Raw genomic sequence first — 18,973 nt, 5'->3', positions numbered from 1 at the left:
CAAAAAACAGTTTCCAGTTAGTTTGCTCGACTTGATTTACAGACAAGTCGACTAACCCATGGTCGACTATAAAATCAGCCACAACTTGTCCTTTCATAGCTTTTAAAGGAACATATGTTAAGGAAAATTCAGTTAGCGCTAAGGCCCACTTACCAATTCGACTATGCAAAATTGGCTTAGACAACATATGTTTAATGATATCAAAATGAGAGGACACATACACATCAACAGGCTTTATATATTGCTTAAGTTTGTTACATGAGAAATATAAGCATAAGCATAATTTTTCAATATCATTATACCTAGTTTCAGCATCTACTAGGGTTCGACTTAGATAATATATAGCTCTTTCGACGCCATTATCATCTTCTTGGGCCAACATACTCCCAATTGTCGAGCCTGATGCAGCTATGTATAATTTCATACTTTTTGTCCTATTGGGGGGTAGTAAAATAGGAGGCTTAGTTAGATAAGCTTTTATTTGGTCGAATGCCTGTTGATGCTCTAGCTCCCATTTGAACTGATCTTGGTTCTTGAGCTTCACAAGTGGTGAAAAGATCTTCGTCTTGCCACTTAGATTTGAGATAAATCTCCTCAAGAAATTAATCTTCCCCAACAATGACTGGAGTTGTTTCTTTGTTTCTGGCGCTTTTAGCTCCAAGATCGCTTTCGTCTTATTTTGATTTATTTCAATGCCTTTCTTGTGAACCACGAAACCCAGGAAATCCCCTGCATGTACACCAAAAGCACATTTTAAAGGATTCATTTTGAGTCCATATTTCCTCATTCGTTCAAAAGACTGTCGAAGATGGTCTAGGTGACCATTTTCAGAGTTAGATTTTATTACAATATCATCAATATAAACCTGCATAAATTTGTCAATAAAATCATGAAACATGGAATTCATGGCTCGTTGGTATGTAGCTCCATCATTTTTTAAACCAAAAGGCATTACTACCCATTCATAAGTTCCCAAAGCACCTGGGCATCGAAACGCCGTCTTAGGCACATCCTCGTCAGCTATAAAAATTTGGTTATAACCTGAATATCCATCCAATAAGCTAAGGTATTCAAATCCGGCTGCAGAGTCGACTAACATTTCAGCGACCGGCATGGGATATTCATCTTTAGGAGTAGCCTTATTTAAATCTCTGAAATCTATGCATACACCGCCCTACCATTTTTCTTTATGACAGGTACTATATTAGCTAACCATTCGACATACCTCGCAGTTCGAATAAACTTGCTTTTCAGCAATCTTTCAATTTCTACTTTGATTTTTTCCATAACCTCCGGCGCAAATCTCCTAGGAAGCTGCTTGATAGGTTTCTTCCCTGGGTTTAATGGTAGTCGATGCTCCACCACATGTCGACTTAAACCAGGCATTTCATTGTAATCCCATGCAAAACAATCTTTGTATTCTTTCAAAAGTCGAATCAACTTGGCATTTAGGTCACTTGTAAGCCTTGTACTTACATAAGTAGGACTTTTAATGATCCCATCACCTAAATCAATTTCTTCAAGAGGGTCTTGAGTTTGCATCCTTTTTACCGATCCTGATGGATCCATTTCGAAACCCAAAGGTTCGTCATCGTATATCCCGTCGAGTCGTTCGACTTGGTGATTGACTTCTTGATTGTTTTCATTCTTTACCAGCATCATGGCCTCAAAAGCCATTTCTTTCTCTAATTCGGCTTCTAAAGCCGCTCTTTCGTTGTTTTCGGCCAAATAAGCCGTTATTCGAGCCAGGTATTCTGACTCAGTGGTCATTGTCTTTGACCGTTGTCCTCTGTTCTGGAGGACTTTCATGGTTCAATGGTTCATTAGGATCTTCTTTATTCCAAATGAAACCATAATTTGGATCTAAGTTCAGATACTTAGACACGCTTTCATCAGAAGGGTATACATCTTCTGCTTTATAGCAAGGAGCTACATTTGCCAAATGCTGATCGAAATGTCTGCGACCGCTTTCAGTTTTGTAATAACTTTGGTCAGCTTCAATATTCTCCACTATACCATCTGACCTCCAAATGGCCACACGCTGATGTAAGGTGGAAGGAACTGCTCCAATACCATGGATCCATTCCCGACCCAACAGCAGTTTAAAATTTGCCTGAGATGCGATCACCATGAATACGGTCGACCTGACAGACGAACCAACAGCTAGTTTTACTTGAATTACTCCAAGTATTCCACTTGTCTTACCCTCATAATTAGACAACACCATATTATGGGGTCTTAAGTCTTTATCAGCCTTTCCTACTTTCTGGAGTGAGGAATAAGGCATTAAGTTTACGGCAGCTCCACCATCGACAAACAATTTGTTTATAGGCACTCCATCCACTTTTGCCCTTATGAATAGGGGCTTCAAATGATACATCATTCCTCGACCTGGCCTCTCAAACACAGCTTTTTGTTCTTCTACCACTCGTTTTCCCATTACATAGTAACAAACAGGTGTTTCTTCCACATTCTCGTCAGGAAGAAAATCATCCTCGTTCTCAGATACCTCAGAGACTCTGTCGAATTCCGCCGGGAGTACAGAGACAATCCCACAGTCGATTAGAAATTCATCTGACTCTATGTCAAAGTTATCATCGACCTCTTCGTCCGACAATAGAGAATACTCAGGCTCTTTTTCTGTATTGAGGATCGGAACATCGTCGTCAACCAATTCCTTGATCAGTTTCTTTCCCAGGATCATCCCAGCAGCTAACCTTTCGTTTGCTATTTTAGCCTGCTCCTCAGTCAACTTCCTATGAAAGGGTTTTGACTGGTAGTGAGAAAATTCTGCCTGCACCATTTTCGAACCCTCTTGTCCATTCTTGTGGATTCTTTGGTAACGCCTCCACTGTGTTCGAGTCATGGGGTTTTTTCCTTTGTAATTTGGAGATATGTAATCCTTTCTTTTAGATCCACTATCCGTCCAAGAACCTTCAGCATTGGTTCCATCGCCCTATATCTGCCATTCTGGACGTTTACCTCTGAAGTTAATGGGTTTCACCCATTTGTCTTCAGGGACATCCGTTTTGGGACGGAAAGTCCTTGGTTTTTCAAACATCTTCCTGTATTCTCCAGCCCTTCGACCACTGTTTTCTCCTGTATACATGAATTGACGATTCTTGCCTCGACGAGGGTCGAACCTCACTTTATTTGCAGCATCAACGTTGAAAACAGCATCACACCTTGGGCACAATCCAACTTGAGAGTTGTTAGTGTGACATCTCTCAAGGAATTTCAAAAGACTCTCTTTTGGTTCAGGATAAACCATGTTCAAAACTTTGCCATCAGTAGCACCGTTTTGCTTTCTAACGAAACCATCAGTAGTTTCGACCATCATCACATCAGGAAGCTCAGTATAGTGAGCCTCTTCGACTTGCAAAGGATCAGTATCAACTTGCATTGATGACTTTGGCTTTTCTCCAAACTGTAACCTTCCTTCTTTTAAAGCTTTTTGCACCAAATCCCTGAAAAGGACACATTGAGAAGTTTTATGACCTAAGAAATTATGAAATTTACAAAATCCTCTCTTTTTCTTTTGTTCAAGAGGAGGATTTTTTTAGTCCTGGGGGTACTATGATTTGTCCATCAGAAACCAACAAATCAAATATTTCATCACATTTCGTTATATCGAATGAATACGTTTTACTGGAAAAAAATTCATTTTTACTTTCAACCAGATTTTTATCTTTTGAAGGTTTAAGCAATTTACAAATATATGGTGGCCCTGGCTTTAATTCAGCCACGTTAACCTCTCCTTCTTCGTATTCATCATCGCTAGTAGAGTCGAACTCACTTGTAGTAACATAAGCTATTTTCTCTTTCTTATGATATTTACTCGCCCTAGCCTTTTCAGCCTTTAGCCTTTCGACCTGGCGTACTCTGTCTGCCAGTTGCGCCATATCTCTCAAATGTTGGGTATCTAACTTCTTCCTTATAGAATAATCTAACCCACCTGCAGCCATTTCGACTAACTCATGTTCAGGAATTTGTGTAAAACATCTAGCTTCCAGTAACCTAAAACGGTTTAGATAGTCATCGACTGGTTCTGTACCCTTTCGCCTAACTCCAGCTAATTCTTTGAAACTTATTTTTGACTGTCCCATATAAAATTGTTCATGGAACAATCGTTCTAATTGGTTCCATGAGAACAAAGATTGGGGAGCTAATTTCGTGAACCAAGTAAATGCATTTTTCGTCAAAGAACTTGGAAAATACTTCATTTTTAGGTTTTCATTGTTTGCTATTTCTCCAGCCTCTGTCTGGAACCTAGCAATGTGTTCAACTGTCGACTCGCCAGTCTCACCAGCAAATTTGGTGAATTTTGGAACTTTCCAACCCCTGGGCAATTCTGTTTGCCTTATATATTATGATAACGGGGAAACGACATTTGGTCTATGCAAACCTACATTTATTCCATTCTGAACTAAAATTTGTTCGACTACATTAGAGATATTATTGTGTCCAATATTGACATCTTGCTGGATGTTCCTAAGAACATGGTCAGCATCTTGATGCCTTTGTACTATTCTAGGAATCTCCTGCTCAATTTGATCTCCTTGACCTAAAGGTTCGACCCCTCTCGTGTTCGACCCTTGAGCAGTCGAAGGGTTTGGTTGTGGGGGCGCTCCAAAGAAATCTGCAATTCTGGCCATCTGTCCAGCCAATATTTCATAACTTTGATTCGTGTTATTTATCATGGGAGTAAAAACAGTTCCCATTTGTTGAGTAAGGGCATTCACCATTTCATGATTACTTTCGTCCATTTGTTGTCGAATTGACAACATTGACGTAGTACTTAAAGATGGTAAAGTCTGGTGATTATATCCCATACTTATGGGTCGACCCCCTAGATTTGATGTGCTTGTAGCCAGCATGCTGTCAGAATATAATGAAGGATTTGTGTGCAAACCTTGCATCATAGACGTGGGCATTCCAAACTGAGGGTTGAAACCCGGTGGAGGTAGCATTCCATGAAATGGCGCTCGTAATGGGTTAAATGGTGACCGTACATTCGTTGGTGATGATACCAATATTGCTGCTGTCGATCCACCAGTATTCGTTGCTCCAACTAGGGATGAATCTGCGGCATTTTGTGGTGTTGCTCCGGTCAGAACACCTCCTTGATTTCCAGAAAGATCAGAATTATTTGTATTAACTTCAGCCATGTTAGTTAATTTCCGACCACTTCTTAATATTATTCATATACATAACGAAAATAAATAACAATCGACGGGTCCCACTGGGCGTGCCAAATTGTTTACCCTGAAAACTGGTAAACAAGCGCTAGTTTCCTTTTTAAAGGTTACTTTTGCGGAGTCAACTAGAATACTCCAGGACTGATTGCTTTATTTTGTTATATTATGTGTATCTGGTTTGTATTAAATGAAAATAGTGACTTTAACGTAAAAGTAAACACTGAAATTAAAAGCTTTAAAGTAAATCAAAGCAATAAAAAGGCAGTAAATGTGCACTAAAAGAGAAAATGTAATGTAAAATGATTGCATTAATTAAACTGGTACGCATACGTACATTCCAAAGTTGCACTCGTTACTCATTATTGCGCAGAGGTTTTGAGTTTACTTGTGTTTATGTAGAAAATGCGGACCCTTAACTATTCCTATGAAACTTGCTTAAATAGTAAAATAAAATAACTACTACTAACGGTCGACTGGCTATCAGTCAACACGTGTCTTCGACATGCAAGATCTTCAATTGTGAGACTTCCACGCGTCCTGTGAGAACTTCCAGAAAACTGCCTGAAACTGCCTTTTAACTTCTACTGTCTCTCGACTTACACTTTAGTTTCTGTAGCCAAAATCCTTAAGTCTTCGCATCCTTTTGGTCTGGTCGAACGTTGAAACCTCAGATAATCTTCCCAGTCGAACAGCTTCGACTGCTAAGCGTTATTTAGTCGAACCGCTTCGACCCAAATGGCAATGTAGATATTAACTTGAGGCCCAATTACCAATTTTAGGGCCTTTCTACCAAATTGAGGCCCAATTTCCAATCTTGGGCCTTAGTTGCCCATTTATTAGTAAGTCGAAATCCTAGGGTAACAAGTTGTTTATTGAGTTTTTGGGGAAGAGCTGAGGTTAAAAAAACTTACTTGGTTGGTAGAAATTTTATTCAAGGGGAGAATAGTGAAAACTAAGGGAGAAACCTGGTAAAAACTATAACGGAGAAAACTCAGTTTGATACGGAGTTTCCTACTATAGATGCTAGCAATAGTGAGGGAACAATTATAGAGATCTTTGATTATCATTTGACTCATGATAAGGTAAGGAAGGTTATTGTAGCATCTCAAAGGGACAATTATGTTAGCCTTGGATATTATGCTTTAAATGTGGCTGAAGGGCTGCAAAATAAAAGAAGAAAAGCCTTCAGGAAGGCATTTGAAAACAGATGGAATTAAGGGTGTTTGAAAGTGGATGCAAGTGGCGAGATCAAGATTCAAGGATTGTTTGAATTTGATCAAGGTTATTGATTAGAGGTTCAACCTGGTAGAGAGCAACAATGTTGTTGATGGTTAAATTGGTATCAACACAGTTTAAAGTCAAGGTAGAGATTGTTGACGTATGCCATAAAACATTTGTTGATGAAAATAAAGAAAACATGTTTCAAGATTCCCAAAAATCAGAAAGCCGAAAAGTAATCTCTTCTATTATTATAGTGTGTCAATTTTAGAGCTTTAGAGAAAAAGAGAGAAATAAGAGATTAGTAAATTCCAAGGAAAACTTAGAAAGGAAAAGGTTTTTGGGAAACCTTTGGAGTTATCAAGGGAATAGGAAATACTTCTAAACACATTGGGTTCGAGTGATTCTTATATTGAAGGTTTGTTCTTTGGAAACTGCAAATCTATTTTCTTGTAACTTATTTGTAATCTCTTATAACAACTTTCTGAGTTTAGTGGATTGGAGAATTGCTCTCTCCCCCGATAATAGATCGTTTGATGGAACTTGGTAAACAAACCTTCTTCTTTTTCTCGCCTTATTCTATTATATTATTTGTGTACGAATTATTATTACCGTAGATCATTTATTTTGGTTGCTACTATTCTTTGCCTCACAAATTAATATTAAATTTTGTTGTAATTCACAACAGGATTCACAACACAAATGTGGATGCGGTGTAAATGTTAAAGAGCCTCTAGCGAGGTAATATTATCGCGTTTTTATTTCATTTTAAATGGTGTATTATATCAACATTTTAAAAACGCCAAATTGCCACGGGTATAAGGTTGAGATTTATGTCTGAGATGGTGATGGAAAGTATCGTTTTGTGTTCTGGAATAATGATTGTGCAACTATCATAGGAAAAATAGTTGATGCTATGCGCAAATCATTGTTACATGTATGATATATTTATGTTTCAATGAAAAGCCTAAATCATTTTCTTGCCATTATTAATTAATTAATCTTTATACTTTAATTAATTGACATGTATTGTCTTAGGAGGGAGAAGACGATCCGATGGTGAACTTGATTTGCTATTAACTAAGAAAATGGCATTTATTCAATTAATGATATCATGTATTTCAGTTAAAGTAAATTCAATAGTTTCAAGGGATGTGGGTGTTGATTTTCTTATATAACATACATTTTTATTCAATTAATGATAAATTCATATAATACTTAAATTTTTATTTTCAGTTAAAATTATAATAAATTAAAAATTATTACTTTTTATTTTTATAAGATATATACTTTTACTTATTTACATAATTATATCTTTTACTTCGATTTTATTTAAAGTTATATATGCCTCCATTAAATACCTAAAATAATTGATATTGATAATGAAAATATAAGCTATTTAGTTTAAACAAACGAACAAATCTCTCTCTTAAAAAACATACAACAACAACTCACATAAAATGTATGAGTTAAAAGGTAGTGCACTGACAGGGTAAAATAGTTTTACACTGTCATCTAATAGGGAGTCATGAATGTGCCATGTCATTAAAGTTTTTTTTTAAATAAAAGAATGTTTTAATTAGATGCATGATGGTGATTGGTTGACAGTGTAAAAATATTTTACACGTGCATGACCCATTTTCTCAAAATGTATTTTCTTTTTTTGTAAAAAATCAAAATATACATATATGATTAATCATAATCATGCCATATTTTTTTTTAATCAAACAAACATAAAAGAAAATCATTTTTACCACCCAAATCATATTCACTGAGGTAGAAACATATTTATACATTAAAATTTAATTTACCAACATCGTATATATTCAAAAATATTTTCTTATATTCATCAATATATGTAAGACCACCAAAATAATATTTATGAAAACATTTATAATTACATATAATCCAATTTATAATCACACATCAATCAAAAGAACGCTTCATATTGAATTAAATTACTAACATCACACTATTTTTCACTTCACATCTTTAAGTTTATTGATACATAAAATGTTATACGAAATCAACTTTCATAATCAACAATCATACAAAATAAAACTAAATAAATAATTAAAAATTGGAATACACAATGCTATTCTTTTGCCAAAAATATATTAAATATAAGATTACAAAATCGAAAAAAAAATTCAAATAACCATGTTTAAAAAATAATTTACCCAAAAAATCAAGTTTTCAGGAAAATTACCTGTATGACCAGGTTTGGGAGGTGGCCTACACGTAGGAGCCACCTCCCGTGACGCCAACTCACAAAACCTAAAACATATGCGCCACCTGGGGTGGCTCGAATGTGTAATTAGAACTAACAAGCCACCTAAGGTGGCGCCTAAGTGTCCATGTTTTTTTTTTGTTTTTCATTTTAATTTTCATTCTACCTTAGGTACAATACCATATGAAAAACATCATTAAAAGGTTAAACTTCAAAGTCTTCACATAATCATATGAAAATATTGAAACCATGCAAAAAAAAAAAAAAACTTGAATTGATCACATACTCTTTTTCTTCTTCTTGTACATTATAAAGGAATAGTAATCATTAGAAATTACAGAAGCCAACACCAATATATTCAACCTTGTTTATAGAAGCCATATGTTTTGGCATGTTAATTCAAATGCATACCATGTGCTATATATTATAGACATGTATCTGTTCAAAGAATGCATGCAATGGCACGTATAGAGTTGCGTGTCATATCCATAAACATTTCAAAGTTTCAAACAGCTAGGAACACGACCATGCATACAAAAACACATTTCATAAACATGCTAAAGCTTGAAACAGCTAGAAAAAAACCATGCATATATAAAAACACATTTTTATTTAAGTTGAATTTGAGTTGTAAACTTTTTTGGGAGTTTATTTAGAGTTTTTTGCTGTTTAAGTTTTGAACTATTAAATGTGAAAATGTGTTTGGATAAAATTATCTTTTGAATTAGTGAAGAATCTAGAAATTATTTTTAATGGGGGTGGAAATTTACAAGAAAATAATTTATAATATTTAAGTTTTTAAGTAATAAATAGTTTCATTGCAAACAAAAAATAAAATCTAAAACTAGAATTGCTTATGATTTTTTATATTTTAAATATATTTTATAAACCACATACATCAATTTCTTGACTACTTTATTAGAGTATTATCATAAATTATGGATTAGAAGGAATTTTTTTGTTACATCCTATTTTTAGATATTAGTTGTTGTTTGTTTGTTATCTTGAAAAATATGGTTTTGATAATCAGTATTGCAGTGACGTGTAGCATTAAAATTGGAATGATATATTATTTGGTATTGTACTTAAGGTAGAATGAAAATTAAAATGAAAAAAAAAAAAAAAACATGGACACTTAGGCGCCACCTTAGGTGGCTTGTTAGTTCTAATTACACATTGAAGCCACCGCAGGTGGCGCATATGTTTTAAGTTTTGTGAGTTGGCGCCACAGGAGGTGGCTCCTACGTGTAGGCCACCTTCATACAGGTAATTTTCCTGAAAACCTGATTTTTTTTAGGTAAATTATTTTTTAAACATGATTATTTGGATTTTTTTTCCTACAAAATCTTCTCCAAATCAGGGGATACAAATATTAAAAGGTCGAAATAATATATTCACACAACTCAAAATAAAAATTTATTATTAAGACTAAAATTTTATTATTAATATCAACAACTTCAATATTAAATAAATAAAATAGATTAATATACTCATTTCTTTCATATTTTCCCATCACAAAATAAAAGTATATTTATTGTTAAGATAACTTGAACATTTTTATTTTATTTTATTTTATTTTATTATATAAAAAAATATTTGTCATAAAGCTTCCAAATACTGTGCAACCCATTTTTAAATTTTATAGAAAAGATTTCTTACCTCAAAGGTTTTTCTTTCCAACGACGCTCTCAATTTTCCAACTTCTTGTTTCCATGCAAGAAAGACTTTCCTAGATGACAGGAACGAAAACAATTTAGAGGAGCCATGCATGTTGTTGGTGCACAAGGTTGAAGATGTAGATGGAAGAAGAGCAAGAAGCGAGAAAATTGAGTAACTTACAATCAAACAGAAAAGTTCAGTTGCAATTCTATTTTACTCTATCAAAAATAAATTCTCAATTAAACTGAAACGTAAAGTTCAATATTTATACTACCAAATTTAATACAACACAAATTAAATTGAAATGTAAATTATTAAATGTGTGTGACTTGTAGGATGATGTGTCTCTAACATTCACCTCTAAGTTAGAAATATTTCTCCTTTTGCTTAACTTACATTGCATATACTTTGGGCCAGTTTGTTTCAGTTTTAAAAAAATGAATTTTTTCTTTGTATTTTTGAAAATAGATTTTTTAAAACCGTTTTCCAAAATACTACAAGTTTTTTTATATTTGTTTTTTTAAAAATAAAACACTTAATTTGACATCCTTCAACATAAACATACATAATTGAAGACCAAAACTTAGTCAAAATCATAATTTTTTCAAAAAGTTGTATTTCAAAAATGATTTTTATGAAAATCTATTTGAAATAGCTTCAAAATTAAGTGATTTTTTGAAATTTTGATATCCAAATTTTTTTCCCATAAATAGATGAAATACCTAAAATCACATTTTAAAAATAACTATTCAAACAAAATTTTCATTTGAAGCTTTTATAAAAAGTTTCTTTGTAAAAATTTTTTTCACAAAATTTGGTAACACTATAAAAATCATTTTTAAAAAAAGCCAAAACAAACTGGCCCTTTGTCTTATTTATGTTCAAGCGGAGATTCTGCATTAGAAAATGCGCCTTAGATTAAAATAATTAAACAGTTTATATCTGTGTAGTTAATAGGTGTGGTCATCCATTTTAATTCATAGAAGCCACATGTGACAAAGAAAGACAAATCACATTAACCATTTCTATTACAATCACCTTCCATGTTGTAGAATTTCTTTTGACAAAATTATCATTTTGGATAATTTACAGTACACCCATAGTACCTTCTAAATTGATCGCTTTTATGTTACAATATTCTAAATTGATATTGACAAAACCTTCAATTAGACATGAGATAGCATGATCCCAAGCCTTCCTTAGCTACCAGTATCAAAAACAAACAGATTGAATAAAAACCAGAGAAATTTGGAATCATCACCAACAAAAACCTCTAACTATTTGTTATCAGAATTTGCTAATTGTTCTTGCAGCTGAAAACATAGTTCTGATATACGGGACAGTAACTTGCATTGCCCGTCTCGCGAATTTAAAGTGTCAGGAGTTACCAACTTAAAGGGGTCACCGAGCACCTGTTGGAGTTGACAACAAAGCTGCAATGCTTCTTGGTCACATGTACCGGTTTCAGTAATAAGTTGCAGCCAATTAAAGGTATGACCTTGGGACAAAGAAGGATGACATGAAACTGGAGGAGCAAGAAAAGGGTGTTGGAGTAACTGAGGAATTCTCCACCTTTCATTCCGATCCCATGCAAGACACTTCTTCATAAGATCCACGAGCCATGGGTTTGAAACTGGTTCATATGTAATTTGATGTTTTGGATCAGTTATCACTTTGACTTTGGCCCAAAATGTCTTGTATTCTGAAAAAGGTGTTCTCCCATATACCATTTGATAAAGGATGCAACCTAAGGACCAAATATCGGATGACCGACCACACTTTATGATGTTGCCGTTTGCATCACTCTCGTTGCACATAAATGCTTCTGGTGACATATAGTTTAGAGTGCCAACCTACAGCAGATGAAAGAAAGTTAAGTGAAAATTCAACAGCTTTATGCAATTGATCCGCGAAAAGCTTTGAACCATATATTTCAACCATAGCATTATAATCTCAATTGAAACAAATAGAGAAACTAAGACATGGAAATATGCAATACCTGTGAATCCCGCTGGATGTTTGTTGTATCACTCATTATTGCTTTGGCTATACCAAAATCGATCAATTTGAGGGAACCTTTGACAAGGAGGAAATTTGCAGGCTTCAAATCAGAATGCACAATACGTTCCTCATGGATTGTGTTGACAGCTTGAAGAATTTGCTGTAGGTATCAACACAACAGTCTCAGCTAACTTACTTACAAAGAGTTGCAGTACTAATTTAAATTTTTTTATCATAAGTAAAAATAAACAAAAGGCCAGCTGGATAAAATTGTCACAAAACTATTGCAAAGATGATTACCATTAAGACTGAATGAATGAGCCTTTTATTTGATTCCACGTTAAAGAGGTAGTTTCAATGGAATGTACGGTTCCATTTGAAGTTTTGCCAACTCTATGCACGGCTTCTTTATTTTTTTACAAAAAGAGAAAAAGAAGAAGTTGTACATAGAAGGCATGAACACGACTTCTATAAAAATAAAAATGTCGGACATCCTAAATTTAGAACTTCCTCTAAATTGGCAAATTCTTTACAAGTTACACAAGATTGGTAATTTTGACCCCAAAACTACACTAGATTGGTAAAGGAAAAAAAATGAGGAGCAGACCATACACCTAGAAGACATACATGTCCGGCAGGAAAGGCAAGGATGCTCACATTCTTTTGGATAACTCAAACAGATAATATTCTAACGGTTGAATAAACAAGAAATGTAATTTGACAACATGATAGTCAGAGAAGTGATAAATTAATTTCAAGGTTAAATTGTAGAGTTGAAACCTGCCAATAAAACCTAAGCCAGTTTTCATCTATGGTTTGGTTGCAGCCATCCAGTTCCTTCCACTTCTGAGACAACATATGAGCCAAATCAATTTCCCCATGTTCAAGTACCATGTATATAAATCCATCATCCTTGACTTTACCACCCTTATTGTTGAAAGAGCCTTTCATGACTCCCTCAAGCAAAGCCTTGTCAGTCACCTAATTAGTTACAAGAGTGGATAAAATGAATTGTAAAATAGAACACAAATAAGATAACCCTTACAGACTTATATCAAATTTAGATGTTCATAACAGATATAAGAAGTCGGGAGTGAGTACCTCATAATTTATAAGCTGTATAATATTACTTTTTCCTTTCAGCCTGTTTAGATACTCAATCTCTTGACAAAATCCATATGCAGTGGCATAATCACGACCCTTTAGTTTTATCTTTTTAAGTGCATAGATTGTACAGTCTGATGAAATCACTTTGTGTACCTCACTACTTCCTCCTGTACCTATTCTCCCAAGCCTTTGATATAGCTTGCCACTAACTTTGAAAAATGAAACAGGGTCGTAGGTCATTTTCCGAGCAGCTTTATCTGTTTTACCTAACTTTGAAGACTCCAACTTCACATCTGAAGATACAGTTGGAGCCTCAGGCAGTGTGTTGTTAGCAACTGCAGACTCTTTTCCTTTAGTTAACGCGTCATCATTACATGAAACATTATTTGAAATACTAGTTTCCTTTACAGTGCATCTTTGCAGCTCTTTAGGTGGGTTGCTCTCCTTGAAGGTTAATTCAGCATTGGTAAGTGAACTACAAGCCTGGACTGCAGTAGTTGCTTGATCGGTTGATATTCCATTGGTTTCTTTTAGGGAAGTATTTTCCGATTTAATAACCCCGTGAGTTATTTGATGAGGATTAAGGTTCCCACTGCATTTTACAACCAAATTTGAGGCACTATTTGGATGGGAATGAGAAGAACCGGTTAAAGAATTCAGCATGGGAGCTGAACTTGAATGGACTGATGTAGTTGTTGCACTTGCACACGAGGGACCAACTACAGAAGATTGTGTAGCTGGTTGGCTTAAAAAGTTTTTGAATTTATGTAAATGATCTTGAGTAGTTATTGTTCTCCTTGGCAACATAGAAAATTTGCCTCCGTTGGATATCAAACTTTTTTCAGGCTCCGCCTGCTGAAAAGTTGTATGCTTCAAATCTTGGTTGATTCCAGTTGATGCTTCAGGCACGCCGCTCGGCAAGCACTCCATTTCTGTCAATGCAAGTGAACCCAAGTGAGATGATATGTATTCCAAATCGCTGACTATAACATCATTGACCCCTGAATGAAAAGAACAGAAATACATGGAAGGGAAGGGCATAATAACTGTTTTACAATCTGCGCAATATCGGCAATCATTTTTAAGAGTCTGTCCGTCAAAAATTCAAAATGCATAAAAAAATTGTCTAAAAGCCAAATTACACATTCTAGTAGTGTGCATGGACTGAGGGAAAACCTTAGCACAACAGTAAGCTTATTTCATTGTGACCTACATGGGACGCGTTCAAATCCTAGAAACAAGCTCTATGCTTGCAAAATACGACTGTAGTCTGTATATATATTCCCTCCCCTTGAGGCAGCCTTGTGCACTGGCCATCCTTAGGCTCTGGTTTAGCAGTGTAGAAGCAGAGGAGAGAGGATGAGTATTGGAAAAAGGAAGATGGAAAGGGTAAATGAAGGTATGATAGTTCCCCAACTTGAATGAGGGTTTTATTAATATAAAAAATTTCTGGCAAAACGTGACTGACCTTCCAGACATGTGCCTGTTATGCCCGCACTTTTTTTGCAGGGTGGGTCAAGGTTTTAGAACCACGCCTTCTAATGTGTCCGCTCCGCCTTGCCCCATTTTTTTGCGGGTTTTTGCAGGCGCGAACTTTACCCTAATTTTTTTGCATTTTTAGACTTAAAGGTGTAGTATTCAGGCCCGCCCTGTCCCGCCCTCATTTTTTTTATGGGATAAAGTTTTAGGCCCACGCCCTAAACTATGTCTTCCCCGCTCCGTTTTTATCGGCTTTTGCACGACAGCTCTAAACAGGACAGACATTTGCCACAACTATAAAATTTATTGGATGACGGTTTTAATGGAGTTAGAAAAATACTTATCATTTTCATCTGATGCAAACTTTCTCCAGCAAATATAGTGAGAACAAAAAGACAAAATTACCTTCTCCAGCAACAACAATATCCCTACCCTTTCGAAAAGAAATAGAGTGATTCTCGGATTGATCGAGGCTGGTTTGAGAGTCGTGAGAATTATTCATCGCCCTTGCCTTTGCTTCAGCAGCAGCAGAACGTTTGGGGCGCATGACATTGGGTTGCAAAGCACCACCACCTGATGAAAAAATTGTCAAAAAAAAAAGGGAAAGGAATTGAAGAAATGGATAGCTAGTGAGAAAAGAGGAAGTGTACCAGGAGGGCGGGGGCGTTTGAGAGCTGCTTGAAATTGGCGGACAAGTTGGGAGGAGTTAGGGTTTCCATCCATGGAAAATTTGGGACATTTTCTTGGGGAATTTACTTAGCCGTTAGAATGAAAATGAAAACGAGCATTTTCATTTCTTTTGTTTCAGTGATGATGAATGAACTGGGTGGAGTTATTCGACATTTTTAAAATTGAAAATGGCTCCAACCAGACAACACTGAGTTGCGGCGATTGGAGAGGAACTCTTAAAAATGCCCGTTGGGAGTTTGCATGATTTATTGTGTTTTATTTTTGAAAAATCGGGGTGAAATTATTAACAAATATATTATTATAAAAAAATATTATTAATATATATTATATGTATAAATTTGGTATATTAATTATTTAATAAATTTAAAAATAATTATTTAAAAAAGTAATCAAGATAATATTGGTTATTTCCGTAAGAATAAATGTTTAGACAAAAATACGAAGTGTATTTTGGTAAAATAATTTTATGATAACATCAAAGATATTGCAATTTATCAAATTAAAAAGATATTTAATACATGATCTAAAATAATTATATATATATATATATATATATATATATATATATATATATATATATATATATATATATATATATATATATATATATATATATATATATATATATATATATTTTTGTAGTGATATATTTATAAAGATCTACAAAAGAGACATGTCCTCATCAGACTGATGTCTTAACTTAGAGAAAACATGGTATAATGTGTATATTGCTTGTAGTTGCAAGTGTAAGAAGTCTTGTTCACAATCCTCTAATAAGGAGACAATCAATAGCTTTCTCAATTAAAGTGGAGTGGTTGCTACCTCTGAGAGTTCCCAAATCCAAGTTTAATGGACCTCTATAAATATCTCCACTCTATGGTTGAGAAGCACAAGTCATAATACACATGAAATTCCTCAAAAAGATATCGAGTTTTTCACCTCACATGAGTTTGTTCTCTCCACGCTGAAATTACCTCAAAGACAAAACTTCTCACCATATAAACTTGTTTTAAAACCGACAAATTCTAAGAGTCTCTAGCCATTCCTACTCGCATAAATACAATATTAAAATTAATTGTACAATTGTACAATATAGTAGATAAATTATTTCATATTAGACAATAGTGCAACACTATTTTATATTATTAATATATCTTTATAAAACTCCATTTTAAATAACGGTCATTTTGAATTTAAATGTAATTTTAATAGCTTATTGTGTCATCTAATTATAACAAGAAATCTACATGTCACCCCTTAATTAGACTTGGCACCCCACAAAAGGTATGAAATGACCTAAATGTCCAAAGATTTTTCATTACTACATTTTAGCAAATTTAGGTGAGACAACGGGTTTTTTTAAATCTTTGGTCGATATCAGAAATTTTGCATCATACCGAAAATTTGGCGAAAACAAATAAGTTTTACAATAGATTTTGTGAAACTTCCGGTATTTTCTACTAGAAATTGTGAAATTTCCGGTATTTTCTACCGGAAATTTCACAAATTCCGGTATCCTTATAAAGTTATAAAAATACCAGAAATTTTGAAATTTCCGGTACAAATTCCCTTACAGAAAATTTTGAAAATTCTGGTATTTCTATTTTTTTTAAATGCTATTTTTCTTATATTTTTAATTTTTTCAGTGAGGACTAGAGGCACAGATGGTACTGTTGCAGGACGGGCCATTGATAGAGTCGATGCTCTTGCTCGGACGGCTGCTAATGAGGCTGGTACCTCAGTGTTACGTGCTGGATGCATTCCTACGACCGATTCTAACTGAAAAACTGAGGGTTGAGCAGACGGGAAGGGGACTCCGCGCACCTCGCTGCCGGGGTGGTAGAGCATCCACTGCTGTGGACGAGCAAGTAGTTTAGGATGAGGTTGCTGAGGTTGAGGCGGCGGTGCCTATTGCTGACAGGAACGGAGCCAGAACTTTTAATTAGTGGGGACAAATTTATATAAATATTTGTAGTTATAAATTTATATATATATATATATATATATATATATATATATATATATATATATATATATATATATATATATATATATATATATATATATATTCTAAATTTGTAGGTACACTTAAAAATAGATTTTGTAGAAATGAAATCCTATAAAACAATTTAGAAACTGTATATAATATTATTGGATATATGATATATAAAACATAATAGAAACAATTTAGAAATTAAAAATATGATATAATAGTATTGGATATATGATATAATTTTCAAATTAAGTATTTAAAATATTAGAACTTATATATGATATGAAAAATATTAAATAATATATATGGTATGAAAAACACTAAAATTTACTAAGAAAGTGCAGTACAGAGTGAAAAAACTAAGATGTCATGTTCTGATTGGATAATCCATTTTGATAACCAAAACTCACTCATGTTTTGATATCAATTTTCTACCATCACATAACAACCCAACCATGTATCATAATTATTACTATATTGTCATTGCTTTCTTGCATTTTGTTGTAGACTTTTATTATAAGAAATAGCATTTCTTAGTATGCTATATGGCATTGAATGTAGATGGTTTACAAGTTAGTGGGGGCATGGGCCTACACTTTACTGTGAATAGCTCCGTCCTTGGTTGCTGAGGAGTCGGTGGCTGTAGTTCGGGAACCGGTGCCTGTTGTTGAGGAGCAGGTGCCTAGAGTTGAGGAGTCGGTGGCTGTGGTTGAGGAGAGAGTTGCTGAGGAGCAGGTGGTGCATGATACAGACACCACCACCGGTGCATCTACAAAGCCATCAGTACACACTGATGGAGCTTTTCTAGGAGTACCTTCTGACAGGTTTGTTTTGGCAGGATATGCTGACCATGTCGCTTATAAGATATGACAGGGCGAGGTATGTAACATTACTTAAGTGCTTAATTTTTATTACGCAATTTGATTTATACTACTGTGTTTTAATTGTATTTTTTTGTTACAGGAGCGTCCAGTGTTGAAGGCCGCTTCTCACGGGTCGAAGTTGAAGAACTTCCCCGAGAGACCGATGCTTGAGCAGGTGGCGAAGATAGTTCGGGGCTTCCATTTGATGGAATTTGGTGGATGCTCTCTGACGATGCTGGACGCCCCTCTATTATCTGCTTTTGTTGAAAGGTGGCACCCGAAGACATCGTCCTTCCATCTTTCATTCGGGGAGATGACAGTGACTTTGGATGACGTGCATTCCCTATTTCACCTTCCGATTGTTGGTATATTTTTCACACCAGTTCATAGGGACCAGGCGACGGCAGTACGCATGGTGATGGATGCTTTTGAGATTGATGAGGTGGTTATGCTTACTCAGTTTGGTGAGATGATAACACGAAAATATACCATATTATTTGATTTAATTAACATAGATTATGTCCTTATTTTAATT

General features: G+C 34.7%; 1 protein-coding gene across 2 annotated transcripts; it reads right to left on the bottom strand.

The window, feature by feature from the left end:
* Positions 1–11,327: 11,327 nt before the first annotated feature.
* LOC131617235 (serine/threonine-protein kinase MPS1-like) lies at positions 11,328–15,796 on the bottom strand. Of its 2 annotated transcripts, none has more exons than XM_058888572.1 (6): positions 15,543–15,796; positions 15,298–15,465; positions 13,408–14,414; positions 13,087–13,287; positions 12,305–12,466; positions 11,328–12,158 (listed from the first exon to the last, which is right to left on the bottom strand). In XM_058888572.1, exons 1-6 carry the CDS (start codon positions 15,613–15,615, stop codon positions 11,583–11,585), a joined length of 2,187 nt encoding a protein of 728 aa, XP_058744555.1. In that variant the 5' UTR covers positions 15,616–15,796; the 3' UTR covers positions 11,328–11,582. The 2 variants fall into 2 exon arrangements, with proteins under 2 accessions (XP_058744555.1, XP_058744556.1); XM_058888573.1 differs by having other exon boundaries at positions 13,408–14,345; positions 15,543–15,795.
* Between the last annotated feature and the right edge of the window lie 3,177 nt (positions 15,797–18,973).

The sequence above is a fragment of the Vicia villosa genome, linkage group LG7, assembly GCF_029867415.1.
Source record: "Vicia villosa cultivar HV-30 ecotype Madison, WI linkage group LG7, Vvil1.0, whole genome shotgun sequence".
Taxonomy (NCBI): Eukaryota; Viridiplantae; Streptophyta; class Magnoliopsida; order Fabales; family Fabaceae; genus Vicia; species Vicia villosa.
The sequence above is the reverse complement of the archived record's forward strand: the minus strand, read 5'-3'. Positions and strand labels throughout refer to the sequence as shown.